Here is a 19471-nt window from a genome sequence, read left to right on the forward strand (position 1 = left end):
TGTGGTTTTGTTTCCACACCACAGTCACAGCCAAAAGCTTTGGCAGCGACACATACTCACAAGAAAAAAGACTTTGAAACTTATAAAAACAGGCCTACAATTCTTCCTCAGTCTACCTCAGTAACACATGGAAAAAAAAAACTTGGCGATTATAGACGTGTTCTAACTGTAGCCAAGTTTTAATGTTATACACTGCAAACAAGAAGTTAAGGATATTTTTAATTTTTGGGCTATTTTTTCCAGTTGGGATTCTTGCACAGCGCTTTTTACTTTTTTGTGTGTGAACTGAATTGAAACATTTTTTTAATGACCAGACGTAGTTTTATTTACAAATGGCAAAAATGACACAAAAATGACCAAAAAAAAAGAAATATCCTTAACTTTTTGTTTGTAGTGTAGATGACTTCTCTCTTTCTTGTATCTTCTCATTTACTTATGGTTACTTTAAGCATTTGTCATGACCAACGAAAGGAAAAAAAAAAGACTTTGAAACTTTTAAAAAAGGCCTACAATTCTTCCTCAGTCTACCTCAGTAACACATGAAAAGAAAAAAGTGAAGCAGCGAAACTTGGCGACTATAGACGAGTTCTAACTGTAGCCAAGCTTTAACGTTATACACTACAAACAAAAAGTTAAGGATATTTTTCATTTTTGGGGCTATTTTTTTCAGTTGGGATTCTTACACAGCGCTTTTTACTTTTTTTTGTGTGTGAATTGAATTGAAACATTTTTTTAATGACCAGACATAGTTTTATTTACAAATGGCAAAAATGACAAAAAAAGCCAAAAAAAAAGAAATATCCTTAACTTTTTGTTTGTAGTGTAGATGACTTCTCTCTTTCTTGTATCTTCTCATTTACTTGTGATTACTTTAAGTCTTTGTCATGACCCACAAAAGGAAGAAGAAAAAAAAACGACTTTGAAACTAATAAAAAAGGCCTACAATTGTTCGTCAGTCTACCTCAGTAACATTATACATTATACACTACAAACAAAAAGTTAAGGATATTTTTAATTTTTGGGCTATTTTTTTCATTTGGGATTCTTACACAGTGCTTTTTGCTTTTTTGTGTGTGAACTGAATTAAAACATTTTTTAATGACCAGACATAGTTTTATTTACAAATGGCAAAAATGACAAAAAAAAAAGAAATGTCCTTATCTTTTTGTTTGTAGTGTAGCAAGGTTATTATCGTTAACGAAAACTAACGAAATGACGAAAACTACAATTGTAAAAACATTTTCGTTAACTGAAATAAATAAAAACTATAATTAAAAGAAAAAAACGAAAACTAACAGAAACTGTATTGTGTGTTTACAAAAATAACTAAAACGTATAAAAACTATGGAAAAAATTCCCTTCGTTTTCGTCTTTGTCAATGTCGGATTGATACGAAATCGATTTATTTCGCTCTAGCAATTTTAGCTAGCAGCACCATACGACACTTAACGGTCTGCCACTTGTCACTTGTCGTTTAGTCGTCTTCTGGTCCCCACTCTACCTGGAAACATGGAAACTAAAGTTGGGAAAAAGCAGCAGAGTCCTGTCTGGGATTTATGTGAATTCGACGGCGAGGAAGATAAAAGATATGAAAAAACTGAAACTAAACTAAATATTTAGAAAATAATGAAAACTAATAAAAACTAGCAAACCTGCTCAAAAAACTAATTACAACTAAGTGAATTAGAGAAAAAACAGTCGAAACTAAACAAAACTAAACTATAATGAAAAATCCAAAATTATTAGAACCTTGTAGTGTAGATGACTTCTCTTTTTCTTGTATCCTCTCATTTACTTTTCATTCCTTTAAGCATTTGTCATGACTCACAAAAGGAAAAAAAATCAACACAGTAAGACATGATTACTCAAAGCTACCAACAGTTTTAATTATTTTGGAGTTAGAAAGACTCCTGAGGCACTGTAACTGTAGTATGCGTCAATCAGTTCCTTCTTGTGTTGACGTCATATTGTACATTCTTGAAAACTGAATAATAGTTTTTGTTTTTTCTATGCGAGGTGTTACAACACATTACATCTGGCTGTTCCAGTTTCAATGCGCTGTGTCCTCTCACGCCAAAATAATAACATGACACTTGAAGATGTTGAGATGTTGCTAAAAGACTGGAATCTGACCGAACTGATCTCCTCGGATGCTTTTAAATCCAAACTCAAAGTGCTAGAGACTAACTCAATAACCTGCACTTGTTTTTCATAGTTTGACTTCTCCTGTAAATTTTTGTATGTTGTAACTGTGTGTTGGATTTCATGCTGCCTCTTGGACAGGACTCGCATGAAAAAGAGGTTCTTGATCTCAATGAGATCTTTTGTTCCTGGTTAAAAAAAGGTAAAAAAAAAAAAAAAAAAAAAGAATATGAACTGAACTGGACGAGGGTACCATCATAGTCTTGTATGGTGATAATAGAGGAAAAAACATTTTATAAACGTAACTAGAAGCACTCGGAGAGCACAGACCTCCGCCAAGGTAGATCAGTGCCCACCCCTGATCACCACCAAAATTTTATCATTTGTTCCTTAATTGTGCCAGTATCAACATTTCCTGAAATTTTCATCCAAATGCATCCATAACTTTTTGAGTTATCTTGCACACAGACAGACAGACAAACCAGCGCCGACAAAAACTTTAACCTCCTTGGCAGAGGTAATTACAATGTTATCTATATCTACCTGTGACCCAGCAGTGGATTTTTTCCTCTATAGGGTCAAGAGTTTCACAGCTGTAAATGAATAAATAAATAAACAAGTGGTGCCAGGCACAACAAACCCCGCCCCCTGCATGTATTTTAGCTTATTTTTGCATCGATCCAGCTGACGTCATCATGTTTTTACCTCCGCCAAGGAAGTTATGTTTTTGCCGGCGTTAGTTTGTCTGTTTGTCTGTCTGTGTGCAAGATAACTCAAAAAGTTATGGACGTATTTGGATGAAAATTTCAGGAAATGTTGATACTGGCACAAGGAACAAATGATTAAATTTTGGTGGTGATGGGGGGGGGTGCTGGTCTGCCTTGGCGGAGGTCTGCGCGCTCCGAGTGCTTTGATGTCAGAATATCTGTTGCCTCTATATATGTGCCAAGTTTGAAGTAAATGGAAACAAAATGGATGTTTTTATAAACATGTGAAATCTCACCCATTATAAGTAAATGGGAGAAAAAAAAATGATGTAAAAAATTCATAAAAAATTTTAACTTTGACTTGCTTTTCCCAAAATGTAATGACATCTATTCTGGGTCACTGGTGATCTTCAAACCAAATTTGGTATGAATTCAACCAATAGTTTTGCTGTTACAGATACTTGAAATTTCGCCCATTATCAGTAAATGAGGGGAAAAAAAAGATTTTAAAAATTCATACAAAATTTTAACTTGGACCTATTTTTCCCAAAAGGTAACACTGATCTACAAGGAAAATGCTTCGAGAATAAAAGTAATGAAATTTTACCACATGAGAGTCACTGATAAAGAAAAATCAAGTCAAAAATGCTGGTTGGCTGAACTTTCCAAGATACAGCCTTGGGTCAAAATGTGAAATTCAACAATTAACGAGAGAATGGGTTTGACTCAAAAGGAATATTTGTCTCAGAGCTACAAGATCTACTTCAAAACACTGTCTGCACATTAGAATACATTCACTTTACAGGTTCTATTTAGTGGAAGATTTAGAAAACTATTATACAAATGTACATAAACCAATATATATGTGTAATAACTCTTAATCATATACCTTGAAAACATCAGCAAACCGGCACTTTTGTCATTTATTTTCCAATTAATCTTATTAAAATACATAACATTTAGCACATTTAATCTCTGAAGCAAATCATTTCTAAAAAATTGTAGACCAGTGTTATCAGATCTATTCTGGATCACTGCAATATAAACCAAATTTGGTATAAATTGAACCAATAGTTTTACTGCTTAAGTGTTAACAAACAAACAAACAAACAAACCAAGGAATAAACAAGTGGTGCCAGGCACAACAAACTCCGCCCCTCACACGTATTGTAGCTCATTTTGGGATCAATTGTCTATGCGTGTGCTGATGTTAGCATATCAGTTACCTCTATATACGTGCGAAGTTTGAAGTAAACTGAAACAAAATTGATGTTTTTATAGACGTGAAATTCCGCCCATTATAAGTAAATGGGAGAAGAAAAAAGAATTTAAAAATTCATAAAAAATTTGAACTTAAACCTACTTTTCCCAAAATGTAACCACATCTATTCTGGGTCACTGGCAATCTATAAACCCAATTTGGTATGAATTCAACCAATAGTTTTGCTGCTAGAGTGTTAACAAACAAACAAATTGAACCAAAAACAATGCCCCTTGTCTGCCCTTCGGGGGGGTGGGGTAATAAATAAATAAATAAATAAATAAATAAAATAAAAGGACGTTCACTGCTAAGGACATTCCCTACAAATAAATAAATCAGTAGAAAATGCATCTGAATAAACTGTTGCATCGTGCTGTTTCTAAACAAGTCTCAGGAGGATCTTCACTATGTTCTTTCATTGGACGAATGATTGCTGGTTTTGGATAACAAACAAATATTTGAGGTAACTTGGGAACATCAACAAACTCAACAGAAAACTTAATGATATGAGCAACGTGAGAACCACCAAGAAATCCAATCTTTCGTGTGAAGCTTTGAAAACCACAACTTGCTGATCCATCACGACCCAGAGCCGTGGTTCCATCATGAGTTCAAAGAGGAAGTTCCCAGTGAATCAACATGACGATAAATAAGAAATGTGATACGAGGAGGACATTTGATGAAGGTATAAACATTCTTTTCATGTGACTGTTTCTCCACAGGATTCTTTCAAAGCCACAAAAAAACACCTGAGAACATCTGACCTGGAGTTTGGAGGAAGTGAGAAGACCTGACATACCCACCAGACTCTGAAGAAGAATCTGACAGGTTGGACATATATTTGTGTGGTATATGTTTATGTGGGCGGCATTTATGTAGTGGTGGAATGAATGACTTCTACTTGTACTCCATGGAATTTGTCTGATATTATATTATTTTTTACCCCTTCCTGTCCAGTTCAAACCGTGCTATCTCCAAATGTTTGCGATAAACTGAAGAATTAAAGCTGCGGTGCTTGATTTCTTTAGCATCACTGGTAATAAATCATTCTGTCAGGACACAAGGCTCCTGGACATAATCCTACTGCTCTATTTAATGTCTGGTGATAAGGAGGTTTGTTAGAGTGGCTTCACTTTTCCATAACACCACAAAACACTGTCAGGTCATTTATCTTATATTTACTCTTGTGAATTAGATTGAGAAAGGAGAGTTGCAGAAGGAGGATGTTTATTCTTCCCTCTGATTTCAGCATTTGCAGCTTTAAATGCTCCTTTATAAAAGAGTAAAAAGTGAAAGCTGAAAATAAGCTACTTTTACTGAGTTCATGAATTTTAGAGATTTGTCATATACAGTATGATATGGTTCATTTATAGCAGCGGCACTCAAACTTTTTACAGTGGAGTACCCCCTGAGATACAGATTTTTAGACAAGTACCCCTAACTCTCACTTTAGCATTTTTGATTGAAAAAATGAGGCAAAATTTGTTCCTGTGCCAATGGAGTCTGTTTTTATTTTCAAATCTTTGTAAACAAACAACATATATTTAACTTTCATATATTAAAAATAACAAATCTTTATAGGCCAATTTTGTGCAAAGTATAAACTGAAAAGCACCCTCCTTTATTGCTAAGAAAAATAAATTAAATGGTCATGAATGAATAAATAAACCTTTCATCAACAAAAAATAATGGCTTAATTACTCAGATAAACTCATCTCGAATAATATAAAATAGAAATGTTCTTAAAATGTTACCAAAACTTAAACAAGATGACAGATAATAATAATAATAATAATAATAATAGGAAAAAAATAAATATTGAAATGAAATGTGTCAATTTTATTATATGAATGTATTTATTGTGTTTTATATTTCAGCATTAATTCTCATCATTTATTTTGTATTCAGAACATGATGACTTATTTAATGTATTTTTCCCAAAAAATTTCAAGTACCCCCTGGGCTCCTTCCAAGGACCCCTGATGGTACATGTACCCCACTTGAGGAACCCCTGACTTTTAGAATATGATGCTTTGCCTCAGATTACTCTCAACAGTATATAGGATATTAACATTAACATTATAACATTGAGTATGTACAGCAGAAAAATAAATCAAAATATCTTACAGTACAAAGCTGATCATTTTACTGTATAATGACTATTTTTCGTACATCACAGATAATACTTAAATAAGGTTTTTAATGCAGTATTTTACCTGTAGTGGAGTATTTACACAATATGGTATCTGTGCTTTCACTTAGTTAAAGGACCTAAATGCTTCTTCCGCAATTCGCATTAAAAAAAATCATAAAATTCTGTCATATAGTTCAATAGTACACACTGTTGTTATCATTAAGGCCACATTTGTCACCAAGTACAGGTATGATCAGCTAGAATGTATGATTTGAACTGCCAAAAAAACTTCAGAACCCAAACATGGATACAGAAAATATTACTTGAATAAGCAAAGCAAATACTTACTTAAATGATACACAAACTCATCATTAACCTTCCGCTATCCTGTCCAGCAAGGCCCTTACTAAGCACCAAGTGTGCCTTTTTCACACACTTGTGGAATAATGTCAAAAAAAATTTTCATACAGTTTGTTTTTAATTCTTTTACACTTTTTTCTATTTCATCAACATGAACCGTAAATAAAAATACCAAATACTCAATAATTGTCACATTTTTTAACCCTTTAAATGCCGTGTTTGTAATGTAAACAAACCATTTTTTTTGATGCAAAAAACACAAAAAATTATTTTTTTTCAATATACTACATAAAAGTGGATTACAAGTTATTTGATTTTTGCAGCCTGGCATATGTCAGTGATTAACAGCAACATTGGTTAATTTGCATTATTATTTTTGGTACTAGGTCAAATGTTCAAAAATACTAGCATTTGTCACCAAGTGTGCGTAAAATGCACACCTATAAATCAAACTATTAAATATTATATATTGATTTATTTTTCTGCTCTAATTTGGTTTTATTTTTGTAAATCAAGGTCAGCCCTAATCATACATATCAAATGGAAGAAATAGTGCATTTTAGGCACACTTGAGAGACAGAGGCTAGTTTTGTAATTTCCTTTTGTTTACAATGTGCAAATTTTAGTTGGTGGCCAGAATTTTAAAGATCATGCAAAAATGAACAACTTTTGATTTCTAACCTTATTTAAATTGTGAAAAATAATATGACGTTTTTTAAAAGGAAGTGCAAAGTGTGTGCACCCGGATACCAGAGGGTTAACATAGTCTAGCAAAAAAGAATGTAATCCTATATTACAAATTATTACACCGATTGTAAATAAATAACCAAAAACGGTCTAAAAATAATGATTACAAACAAATGGTTGTACTCTAGATAACTGCAGTGAAACACTCAGCAGGATGCCAACAACCTGAAAACAACCTGAGACAGAACAGGAAGCAACTTATTATTATAATTGATGAGCATGCAGAACCTATAAATCAACCAACACACCATAAATCAGCAAGAATGAAAAATGAGTTGAAACAGACTGAACATGTACCCTAAAACCTCTGGCATTAAAAGCAAACCACAATGTGTAACAAGGCAAACACGCAACGCTGCAGGCACTTAATGAAGAAGTATGAGCTGCAACAAAAATCCAACCTTAAGGTAACTACAGACAGAGATTTCAGTAGTTCTACAAGTTTATCAGCTGCTAAACTGTGTGCCACCAATCTACTATTATCTACTATTAAGTACGATGTGTATGCAGACTTCCAGATGATAATATTTATTGCCTTTAAGGCTTTAACGTAGCAGCAGAAAAGTGTTTTCCTTGTTGTGGGTATTACATCTAATCTCATTAATGCTCTTAAACTTGGTTAGAACTCAACTATTAGAATTAAACCTACCCCTCTGATTTCAATAAACACTCCTTACTCTACCTCAGGGGTGTCAAACTCATTTTAGTTCAGTTCCACATTCAGCCCAATTTGATCTCAAGTGGGCCGAACCAGTAAGATGATAACAGTGAAAAAAGTAAAATTACATTATGATTAAGTTTTACATTTACTAAGTTTCCTTAAAAATCTGAATAACATGAAGAATTTGAATTGTCTTAAGAAAAACAAGTGCAATTTTAACAATATTGTGCCTCGTTTTATCAGTTTATCATTTACACATGTGCATTACAATCGCACAAAACATTTAGTAACAGGCAGAATATTGGTAAAATTGCATTCACTTTTCTTAAGACATTTCCATTTGTTCATATTTGTTCAGGTTATTCACATTTTATAAACATTTTCATGTAATTTTACTTTTTTACACCAAAAAATCAAAGAGAAAATTTGGGGTTGTCATTATTTATAGGTTATTATGATAATATTTTACTGGTCTGACCTACTTCAAATCTAACTGGACTGTATGTGTCTATATGTGGAACCTCAATTAAAATGATTTTGACACCATTGATTATTAATATCTTCAGTGTATTTTTTGCATTTCACAAATTCATCCCAAGGGCCAGATTGGACCCTTTGGCGGGCTGGATTTGGCCCCCGGGTCGCATGTTTGACACCTGTGCTCTACCTCAACAAAGTTCATCCTAAATTACAGTCTCTAAAATATAGTAAGACTAGAAGCACTCGGAGAGCGCAGACCTCCGCCAAAGCTGATCAGTGGCGCCCCCCGTGGGCCCCCCCACCCCCGATCACCACTAAAATTTAATCATTTCTTCCTTATCCCATTTCCAACAAACCCTGAAAATTTCATCCAAATCTGTCCATAACTTTTTGAGTTATGTTGCACACTAACGGACAGACAAACAAACAAACAGACAGACAAACAAACAAACCCTGGCAAAAACATAACCTCCTTGGCGGAGGTAATAATCGTCTCTCAAAAACAGTAAAAAAAAAACCCTCAACATAACACTTCTTGTTTGTAGGATTTATTATTAGACTGATATTTTGTTATTAGGTGAAATAAACTGACAAATAAGTGAAATGTGCAGATTAAGAAGATCAGCTTTGTACAGTATTTGGATTTAGACATTGTGCAGATGATGAGAGGTAGAACTGTCACAACCCAGGGCATATTTTAAAAGTTTTGACAGTCAAAGATGTTAGTTTTCATATACTTTATAAAGCACTCAAAATAACTTAACTATAGCTATATCTAAAATCTAATCTAATTCAAGATTTTTTTGCTATGTTAACACAGCTCTTCAGGCCAAGATGGAGTCCATCAGCCAAGATACTGAGGTGAAGACAAATGGATACACAGACGTCCATGGCCCAATGGCTGGCATATTTCTGGCAAAGACAAAAGAGAAGATATCCATATATCAAGCCATGAAAAAGCGCCTGCTTAAGCCACGAACAGCTTTAGCTCTGCTTGAAGCACAAGCCGCCACAGTGGGTATTATTGACCCCATAAACAACAAAACAGTCACTGTTGCAGATGCTGTGAAAGAGGGAATTGTTGGACCAGAAATGAAAGAAAAACTTTTAACAGCAGAAAAAGCAGTCACTGGCTATGCAGACCCCTACACCAATGAAAATATATCTGTGTTCCAAGCAATGAAAAAAGATCTAATCACAAGAGAATATGGTCTCAGACTGCTGGAAGCACAGATAGCAACTAAAGGCCTGTTTGACCCTGTTGAGAAGAAACACATTTCAATTGAATCAGCAATTCAGAAGGGCTACTATGAAAAAGGTTTGCTGAACAACCAAATGGAGGAGCTCAAAGTGTTTTACAACCCAAACTCACAGGAAAATCTCAACTATCAAAACTTTCTGGAGACATGCACTGTGGAGCCTGACACAGGCCTGCTGCTGCTTCCTGTTCACATCACTTTCAAAGGCCTGCGAAGAGGAATCTCCTGCACTGAACTTCTTGATTCTAAGATCATTGACCAAGAAACATTTGATGACCTACAGAAGGGGAAGACCACAACACAGGATGTGATGCTGATGGAAACAGTCAAAGAATACCTAGAGGGCAAAGGCAGTATTGCTGGAATTGCAATTCTTTCATCCGACCAGAGAATAAGCATTTATGAAGCAATGAAACAAGGTATACTCATGCCTGGAACTGCCCTAGTTTTACTGGAGGCCCAAGCTGCGACTGGATTCATGATTGATCCTGTTGAAAATAAAAAGTTCACTGTGGACGAAGCCCTCAAGCACAAACTTTTTGGCCCAGAATTTCATGCAAAGCTGCGTTCTGCTGAGCGAGCAGTTACTGGATACAAAGACCCATACTCGGGTGAAACTATATCCCTGTTTCAAGCCCTGTCGAAAGATCTCATTGTAAAGGAGCATGGTATCCGCCTACTTGAGGCACAAATTGCTACAGGTGGAATAATAGACCCAATCAATAGTCACAGACTGCCGACAGAGGTAGCTTTCAAGAGAGGCTACTTCAATGAAGAAATGAATGCCATCCTAGAAGACTCAGGGGATGACACAAAAGGGTTTTTTGACCCAAACACAGAGGATAATCTGACTTACCTTCAGCTGATGGAAAGATGTGTCATTGATCCCATCACTGGACTGTGCCTCCTTCCTCTCCTTGAAAAATCAGGCAAGATGAATTTCAACTTCATTGACTATCATACTAAAACGGCCTTCAGAAAGGAGATAGTGGAAGTACACTATGGAAAGTACATGGGAATGGCAGTTTCTCTGTGGGAATTGCTGATGTCTGAATACTTGGATGAACACCAGAGGAGGGACATCATTCAAAAGTACAGAGAGGGGAAGCTTGATATCAAGACAATTGTTACAATGGTTCTGGAAATCATTGAGAAGTCTGTGAAATCAACAAAGATAGTCTTTGAGGGCATCCGAGAAACAGTCACTGGCAAACAGCTTGTAGAGGCTGACATCATTAGTGAGGAGGTCTTAGAAGATCTGAAAAAGGGGAAAAAATCCATGAAAGAAATAATAGAAGACGAAAATATAAATGTGTATCTGCAAGGAAAAGACTGTATTGCTGGGATTCTGCTTCCTGATTCTGAAATCATGAGCATCTACCAGGCCAAACAGAGAGGAAAGCTGATGCCAGGAACTGCTCTGATTCTTCTGGAGGCACAGGCAGCTACAGGGTTCATTATTGATCCTATTAGAAACCTGAAGTTTTCAGTAGATGATGCTGTGAAAGCAAAGGTTGTGGGGGCTGATGTCTGTCAAAAGCTGCGCTCAGCAGAGAAAGCAGTCACCGGATACAAAAATCCATATGATGGCAAAAAAATTTCTTTGTTCCAAGCCATGCAGAAAGACCTCATCGTTAAAGATCATGGAATTCGTCTTCTTGAAGCACAAATTGCTACCGGAGGCATTATTGACCCTGTGAACAGCCACCGCATTCCTGTTCATGTGGCCTATAAAAGGGGCTATTTCAATGAGGAAATGAACCAGATTCTGAGCGATCCAAGTGATGACACCAAGGGATTCTTTGACCCCAACACCCAAGACAACCTAACATACCTACAGCTTTTGGATAGATGTGTCACAGATCCCATTACAGGTCTGTGCCTCTTGCCACTTAAAAGCAAAGGCAAAAGAACTATAGATGTCAACATTAAGGAAACATTCATTGCAACTACAGTCACCGTTAAGTATGGGAGGTTCAAGGGCAAGAACACAACACTGTGGGATCTTATTAATTCAGAGTACCTCTCTGAGGAAAGAAGACAGGAGTTTTTCAAGCTCTTTAAGTCCCGGAAAATCACAATTGAGCAGCTAATTGTCACCATTTTAGAAATCATTGAGACTAAAGAGATAAAACAGCAAGAGGGACTAAAGTTTGATGGTCTAAGAGGGAAGATCTCCGTTGTGGATCTTCTGGACCTACAAATTGTGGATGAAAAAACATACAGCAGTTTAGTTGATGGCACAATGACAAGCACTGATGTGATGAAAATGGATTCTGTCAGAAACTACCTACAAGGAAAAAGTTGTGTGGCTGGGGTGATACTACAACCTTCCAATCAGAAGCTAAGCATCTATGAGGCTCAGAGGACTGGCATTCTTACCCCTGGCACTGCCCTTTGTCTTCTTGAGGCACAAGCAGCTACAGGATTCATTGTTGATCCTGTGAAAAACAACAAAACTACTGTGGAACATGCTCTCAAAGAAAACTTAATTAGTCCGCAGATTTATGAAAAACTTCTGTCTGCAGAGAGGGCCGTTACTGGTTACAAAGATCCTTACACTGGTGAAAAGATTTCACTTTTTCAAGCCTTGAAAAAGGATCTGATCGTGAAGCAGCATGGCATCCGTTTACTTGAGGCCCAGATCGCTACAGGTGGTATCATTGATCCTTTAAAGTGCCTTCACCTTCCCCTTGAGGTTGCATACAAGAAAGGATATTTTGATGCTGAACTAAACCAAATCCTGTCGGACCCAAGTGATGACACAAAGGGATTTTTTGATCCTGCCACAAAAGATAACCTAACCTACATGGAGATGTTGGACAGATGTGTAAAAGACAAGGAAACAGGACTGTTTCTTCTTCCCTTGAATAACACACCAAAGATTAAGGAAACAAAGGCAAAAATATACACTGATGAAGAAATAAAGCAAGAGTTTGAAAAGACAGCTGTGAATGTAACAGTGGGCCGTTACTCAGGAAAATCAATTTCACTTTGGGACTTAATTCACTCACGGTACTTCACTGAAGACCAACGGACTGAGTTCATTGAAAAGTTCAGAACAAGAACAGTTAACACACAAACCATAATCACATTAGTGATTTCCACCATCGAAACACTGGAACAGAGTGAAACTCCCCAAAAGACAATGGGCCTGAGAAGGTCTGTCTCTGTGCACCAACTACTAGATTCTGATATCATTGATGTAGATACATTTCATCAGATGAAGGAAGGGAAACTTACTTTTGAAGAAGTAACCCAAACTAAATCTGTGCAGCAATACCTGAAGGGAACTGGAAGCATTGCTGGAATAAAGGTTCATCCATCACAGAAAGTAATGAGCATTTATGAGGCACAAAAAGAAGACCTGTTGACACCTGGGATTGCACTGATGCTGCTTGAAGCACAGGCTGCAACAGGGTGGATCATTGATCCACTCAACAACAAATTCTATACTGTTGATGAGGCACTGAGAAAGGGAGTTACTGGTCCAGATATACATGAGAAACTTGTCTCAGCTGAACGAGCCGTCACTGGCTACAAAGACCCATACACAGATGTAGCAATATCAGTGTTTGAAGCCATGAATGAAGAACTGATTCCAAGAAGTGATGGCATCCGGTTTCTTGAGGCACAGATAGCAACTGGGGGAATCATTGATCCGAGTCAAAGTCACAGGGTACCTCTTCATGTTGCTATTAAAAAGGGATGCCTGGATGATGAGCTCAGCAAAAATATTTTGAACCCTACCAATGATGCAAAGGGATTCTTTGAACCAAATACCAAAGAAAAGATCTCTTACCTGGAGCTGATAAAGCTGTGTGAGAAAGATCCTAAGACTGGGCTACTTCTTCTACCACTATATGAAAAGCAATCTCAAACTTTTCATACTGATGAGCAAATAGAGCTCACTTTCAAGAACAAAAATATTACCATGAATGCAGGAAAATTCAAAAACAAGCAAGTGACACTGTGGGAAGTGCTACTCTCGGAATACATTTCAGAAAACAAAAGAAAGCAACTCATAGAGCAGTACAGGACAGGAACTCTGACAATTGAGGAAATAATTGAAATTCTTACAGTTATCATCACAGAGGTGGCATCCAAAGAAAGAAAGTTCAAAGGCCTAAGGAAGCAGGTTTCTGCCAGTGAGCTGTTTGAATCAAAGATCATCTCAAAGGAACTTTTTACACAGATCATAACGGGTGAAGTAACTGAAGAGAAAATTAACACAATGGAATCAATTCAAAAGTACCTTGGGGCTACAAACTGCATAGCAGGTGTCCGAGTTGAGTCCACAAGGACTGTAATGAGCATCTATGAAGCTAAAACTAGAGGTCTGTTGACCCCTGGTACTTCCCTGGTTCTGCTAGAGGCTCAAGCTGCAACTGGTTTTGTCATTGACCCCGTGAACAACAAGAAACTTTCAGTAGAAGAAGCAGTGGCACAGGGTGTTGTTGGCAGAGAGTGGAAAAACAAACTTCTTTCAGCTGAAAGAGCCGTCACAGGATATAAAGACCCCTATACTGGCAACACAATTTCTTTGTTCCAGGCACTAAACAAGGACCTTATTGTCAAAGATCATGGAATCCGTTTACTTGAAGCACAAATTGCTACAGGAGGCATAATCGATCCAGTCTACAGCCATCGAGTGCCTGTACAGGTGGCATACCAAAGAGGCTACTTTGATGAGAAAATGAACCAGATTCTCTCCGACTCTGATGATGACACCAAGGGCTTTTTTGACCCCAACACCCAAGAAAACCTCACCTATCTCCAACTGGTTGAGAGGTGTGTAACTGATCCTGTTACAGGTCTTAATTTGCTATCCATTGTAAAGAAAGGAGAGTTTTATTTCTTTGTTGATGAGGCAACAAAGCTCATTCTGAAATCTACAACAACAACCAAAGCTGGAGGGAAATATCAAGGAACAATGGTATCTCTGTGGGAACTGCTGTACTCCATATACATCACAGAGGAAAAGAGGAGAGAGCTTGTGCAACAGTACAAGTCTGGAGCAATCACGATTGAACGCTTCTTAGAGATCATACTGACGATAATTCAACAGAAGACCACGCCAAAGACAACCATCACCACAACCACTGTCACAGAAACTACTGAAGTTGACAACTTTCATGGAATCAGGAAAGATGTCAGTGCAACTGAGTTGCTAGAATCAAAGATCATCACTGAGGATGTCTACAAAGACCTCAGTGCAGGAAAAGTCACAGTGAAGGAAGTAAGTGACATGGAATCGGTCCGCAAATACCTAGAGGGGACCAACAGCATTGCAGGAGTTTATCTGCAGTCCACCAAAGAGACTCTGAGCATCTATGAAGCTAAACAGAGAGGTCTACTGACCCCTGGGACCTCACTGGTTTTACTGGAGGCCCAAGCTGCAACTGGTTTTGTCATTGACCCCGTAAGAAACAAGAAACTGTCAGTAGAGGAAGCTGCAGAACAAGGAGTTGTTGGAAGTGAATGGAAGAAAAAACTGCTCTCAGCTGAAAGAGCCGTCACAGGATATAAAGACCCCTACACTGAAAAGACCATTTCTCTGTTCCAGGCACTGAAAAAAGATCTTATTGTCAAAGATCATGGAATTCGTCTCCTTGAAGCACAAATTGCTACAGGGGGCATCATTGACCCAGTCTACAGCCATCGAGTGCCTGTACAGGTGGCATACCAAAGAGGCTACTTTGATGAAGAAATGAACCAGATTCTCTCTGACCCTGATGATGACACCAAGGGCTTTTTTGACCCCAACACCCAAGAAAACCTCACCTATCTCCAGTTGGTTGAAAGATGCGTCACAGATCCCATCACAGGCCTCAGCCTCTTGGTCATTGTAAAGAAAGGAGAAGTGTATTTCTTCGTTGATGAGGCAACAAAGCTCATTCTGAAATCTACAACAACCACCAAAGCTGGAGGGAAATATCAAGGAACAACGGTATCTCTGTGGGAACTGCTGTACTCCATATACATCACAGAGGAAAAGAGGAGAGAGCTTGTGCAACAGTACAAGTCTGGAGCAATCACGATTGAGCGCTTCTTAGAGATCATACTGACGATAATTCAACAGAAGACCACGCCAAAGACAACCATCACCACAACCACTGTCACAGAAACTACTGAAGTTGACAACTTTCATGGAATCAGGAAGGATGTCAGTGCAACTGAGTTGCTAGAGTCAAAGATCATTACTGAGGATGTCTACAAAGACCTCAGTGCAGGAAAAGTCACAGTGAAGGAAGTAAGTGACATGGAATCGGTCCGCAAATACCTAGAAGGGACCAACAGCATTGCAGGAGTTTATCTGCAGTCCACCAAAGAGACTCTGAGCATCTATGAAGCTAAACAGAGAGGTCTACTGACCCCTGGGACCTCACTGGTTTTACTGGAGGCCCAAGCTGCAACTGGTTTTGTCATTGACCCCGTAAGAAACAAGAAACTGTCAGTAGAGGAAGCTGCAGAACAAGGAGTTGTTGGAAGTGAATGGAAGAAAAAACTGCTCTCAGCTGAAAGAGCCGTCACAGGATATAAAGACCCCTACACTGAAAAGACCATTTCTCTGTTCCAGGCACTGAAAAAAGATCTTATTGTCAAAGATCATGGAATTCGTCTCCTTGAAGCACAAATTGCTACAGGGGGCATAATTGACCCAGTCTACAGCCATCGAGTGCCTGTACAGGTGGCATACCAAAGAGGCTACTTTGATGAAGAAATGAACCAGATTCTCTCTGACCCTGATGATGACACCAAGGGCTTTTTTGACCCCAACACTCAAGAAAACCTCACTTATCTCCAGTTGGTTGAAAGATGTGTCACAGATCCCATCACAGGCCTCAGCCTCTTGGTCATTGTAAAGAAAGGAGAGTTTTATTTCTTTGTTGATGAGGCAACAAAGCTCATTCTGAAATCTACAACAACCACCAAAGCTGGAGGGAAATATCAAGGAACAACGGTATCTCTGTGGGAACTGCTGTACTCCATATACATCACAGAGGAAAAGAGGAGAGAGCTTGTGCAACAGTACAAGTCTGGAGCAATCACAACTGAACGCTTCTTAGAGATGATACTGACAATAATTCAACAAAAGACCACAACAAAGAAAACTATCACCACAACCACTGTCACAGAAACTACTGAAGTTGACAACTTTCATGGAATCAGGAAGGATGTCAGTGCAACTGAGTTGCTAGAGTCAAAGATCATCACTGAGGATGTCTACAAAGACCTCAGTGCAGGAAAAGTCACAGTGAAGGAAGTAAGTGACATGGAATCGGTCCGCAAATACCTAGAGGGGACCAACAGCATTGCAGGAGTTTATCTGCAGTCCACCAAAGAGACTCTGAGCATCTATGAAGCTAAACAGAGAGGTCTACTGACCCCTGGGACCTCACTGGTTTTACTGGAGGCCCAAGCTGCAACTGGTTTTGTCATTGACCCCGTAAGAAACAAGAAACTGTCAGTAGAGGAAGCTGCAGAACAAGGAGTTGTTGGAAGTGAATGGAAGAAAAAACTGCTCTCAGCTGAAAGAGCCGTCACGGGATATAAAGACCCCTACACTGAAAAGACCATTTCTTTGTTCCAGGCACTGAAAAAAGATCTTATTGTCAAAGATCATGGAATTCGTCTCCTTGAAGCACAAATTGCTACGGGAGGCATAATTGACCCAGTCTACAGCCATCGAGTGCCTGTACAGGTGGCATACCAAAGAGGCTACTTTGATGAAGAAATGAACCAGATTCTCTCTGACCCTGATGATGACACCAAGGGCTTTTTTGACCCCAACACTCAAGAAAACCTCACCTATCTCCAGTTGGTTGAAAGATGCGTCACAGATCCCATCACAGGCCTCAGCCTCTTGGTCATTGTAAAGAAAGGAGAAGTGTATTTCTTCGTTGATGAGGCAACAAAGCTCATTCTGAAATCTACAACAACCACCAAAGCTGGAGGGAAATATCAAGGAACAACGGTATCTCTGTGGGAACTGCTGTACTCCATATACATCACAGAGGAAAAGAGGAGAGAGCTTGTGCAACAGTACAAGTCTGGAGCAATCACAATTGAGCGCTTCTTAGAGATCATATTGACAATAATTCAACAAAAGACCACAACAAAGACAACCATCACCACAACTACTGTCACAGAAACAACTCAAATTGACAACTTTCATGGACTCAGAAAGGATGTCAGTGCAACTGAGTTGCTAGAGTCAAAGATCATCACTGAGGATGTCTACAAAGACCTCAGTGCAGGAAAAGTCACAGTGAAGGAAGTAAGTGAGATGGATTCAGTCCGCAAATACCTAGAGGGGACCAACAGCATTGCAGGAGTTTATCTGCAGTCCACCAAAGAGACTCTGAGCATCTATGAAGCTAAACAGAGAGGTCTACTGACCCCTGGGACCTCACTGGTTTTACTGGAGGCCCAAGCTGCAACTGGTTTTGTCATTGACCCCGTAAGAAACAAGAAACTGTCAGTAGAGGAAGCTGCAGAACAAGGAGTTGTTGGAAGTGAATGGAAGAAAAAACTGCTCTCAGCTGAAAGAGCCGTCACGGGATATAAAGACCCCTACACTGAAAAGACCATTTCTCTGTTCCAGGCACTGAAAAAAGATCTTATTGTCAAAGATCATGGAATTCGTCTCCTTGAAGCACAAATTGCTACAGGAGGTATAATTGACCCAGTCTACAGCCATCGAGTGCCTGTACAGGTGGCATACCAAAGAGGCTACTTTGATGAAGAAATGAACCAGATTCTCTCTGACCCTGATGATGACACCAAGGGCTTTTTTGACCCTAACACTCAAGAAAACCTCACCTATCTCCAGTTGGTTGAAAGATGCATCACAGATCCCATCACAGGTCTTACTTTACTGCCCTTGCACAAGTAAATAGGAAGAAAAAAAATTGGAAGTTTACTCTCATCTTATCCTTGTATAACCTGATATTTTAAACTATGACGTAGGTTTTTATTGTAAAATCACTATTTTGTTCCAGTTTCAAAATAACCAAACAGTGAATTCCATTATTTTCTACAGTAGGTGACTTGTGGTTTTGAAAACAGCAGTGAGGAAAATGTATGCACACTCCTGTGTAAGTGCTTGTTAAGACTATTGTGCCTTGTAAAACATTTGTTACTGGAAAGTGTGGGAAATATATGCACTACTCTATAACCGACTTGACCTTTCTGCCTTTGTACATGGCTGACTGTGGTATTTAGATTCATGTGCTTTTAAATGTTAACGCTTCCATTTGAAGTTTCCTCATGTTTGTCAGTTACGTTTTACACTGTTATCGTGCAAGAGCCAAGATTAACTACCTATCCTGCATTTGAAATTTTTATAACTTTTGGCAAAGCTTTTATTTGCTAAATATGAACTTTAATAATAAATACATGACGTGCAAATTCCATTTTTGGTTTCTTTCCATGTTTTCATTAAAAAAATATTTTTAAATGGATACATTATGACCTATTTTTCATGAAAATCCTGTCAAAAAAGCTGTCATATGTTTTTTTTTTAAACATATAGACCTACCTAGAAACCTGATGCTCCTACCTGTAGTTGAAAACTTGAGATTTGGTAACTCATCATCATCTGTGTGAACATAGAAACCTAGACAGCATACTTAGATTTTTTCTGGAGAGTGCAGCACCACCTAGTGGAGAAAATTACACAACACATAGAAATGTTGAGCATTTATTTTTCATTTT

General features: G+C 38.0%; 1 protein-coding gene across 3 annotated transcripts in view; it reads left to right on the forward strand.

The window, feature by feature from the left end:
- The window catches only part of eppk1 (epiplakin 1), a 41892-nt gene that overhangs the window by 11812 nt on the left and 10609 nt on the right, over window positions 1–19471 (forward strand). Inside the window, exons 2-3 of one of the 3 annotated variants that reach the window (XM_030147350.1) lie at window positions 4833–4944; window positions 9312–19170. In XM_030147350.1, coding sequence (XP_030003210.1) covers window positions 9327–18650 — 9324 coding nt within the window. In that variant the 5' untranslated portion in view covers window positions 4833–4944; window positions 9312–9326 and the 3' untranslated portion in view covers window positions 18651–19170. Of the gene's footprint in view, window positions 1–4832; window positions 4945–9311; window positions 19171–19471 lie in introns of those variants that run through there. The other 2 variants (XM_030147349.1, XR_003936610.1) reach the window with 2 other exon arrangements.

The sequence above is a fragment of the Sphaeramia orbicularis genome, chromosome 11 (genome assembly GCF_902148855.1).
Source record: "Sphaeramia orbicularis chromosome 11, fSphaOr1.1, whole genome shotgun sequence".
Lineage (NCBI taxonomy): Eukaryota > Metazoa > Chordata > Actinopteri > Kurtiformes > Apogonidae > Sphaeramia > Sphaeramia orbicularis.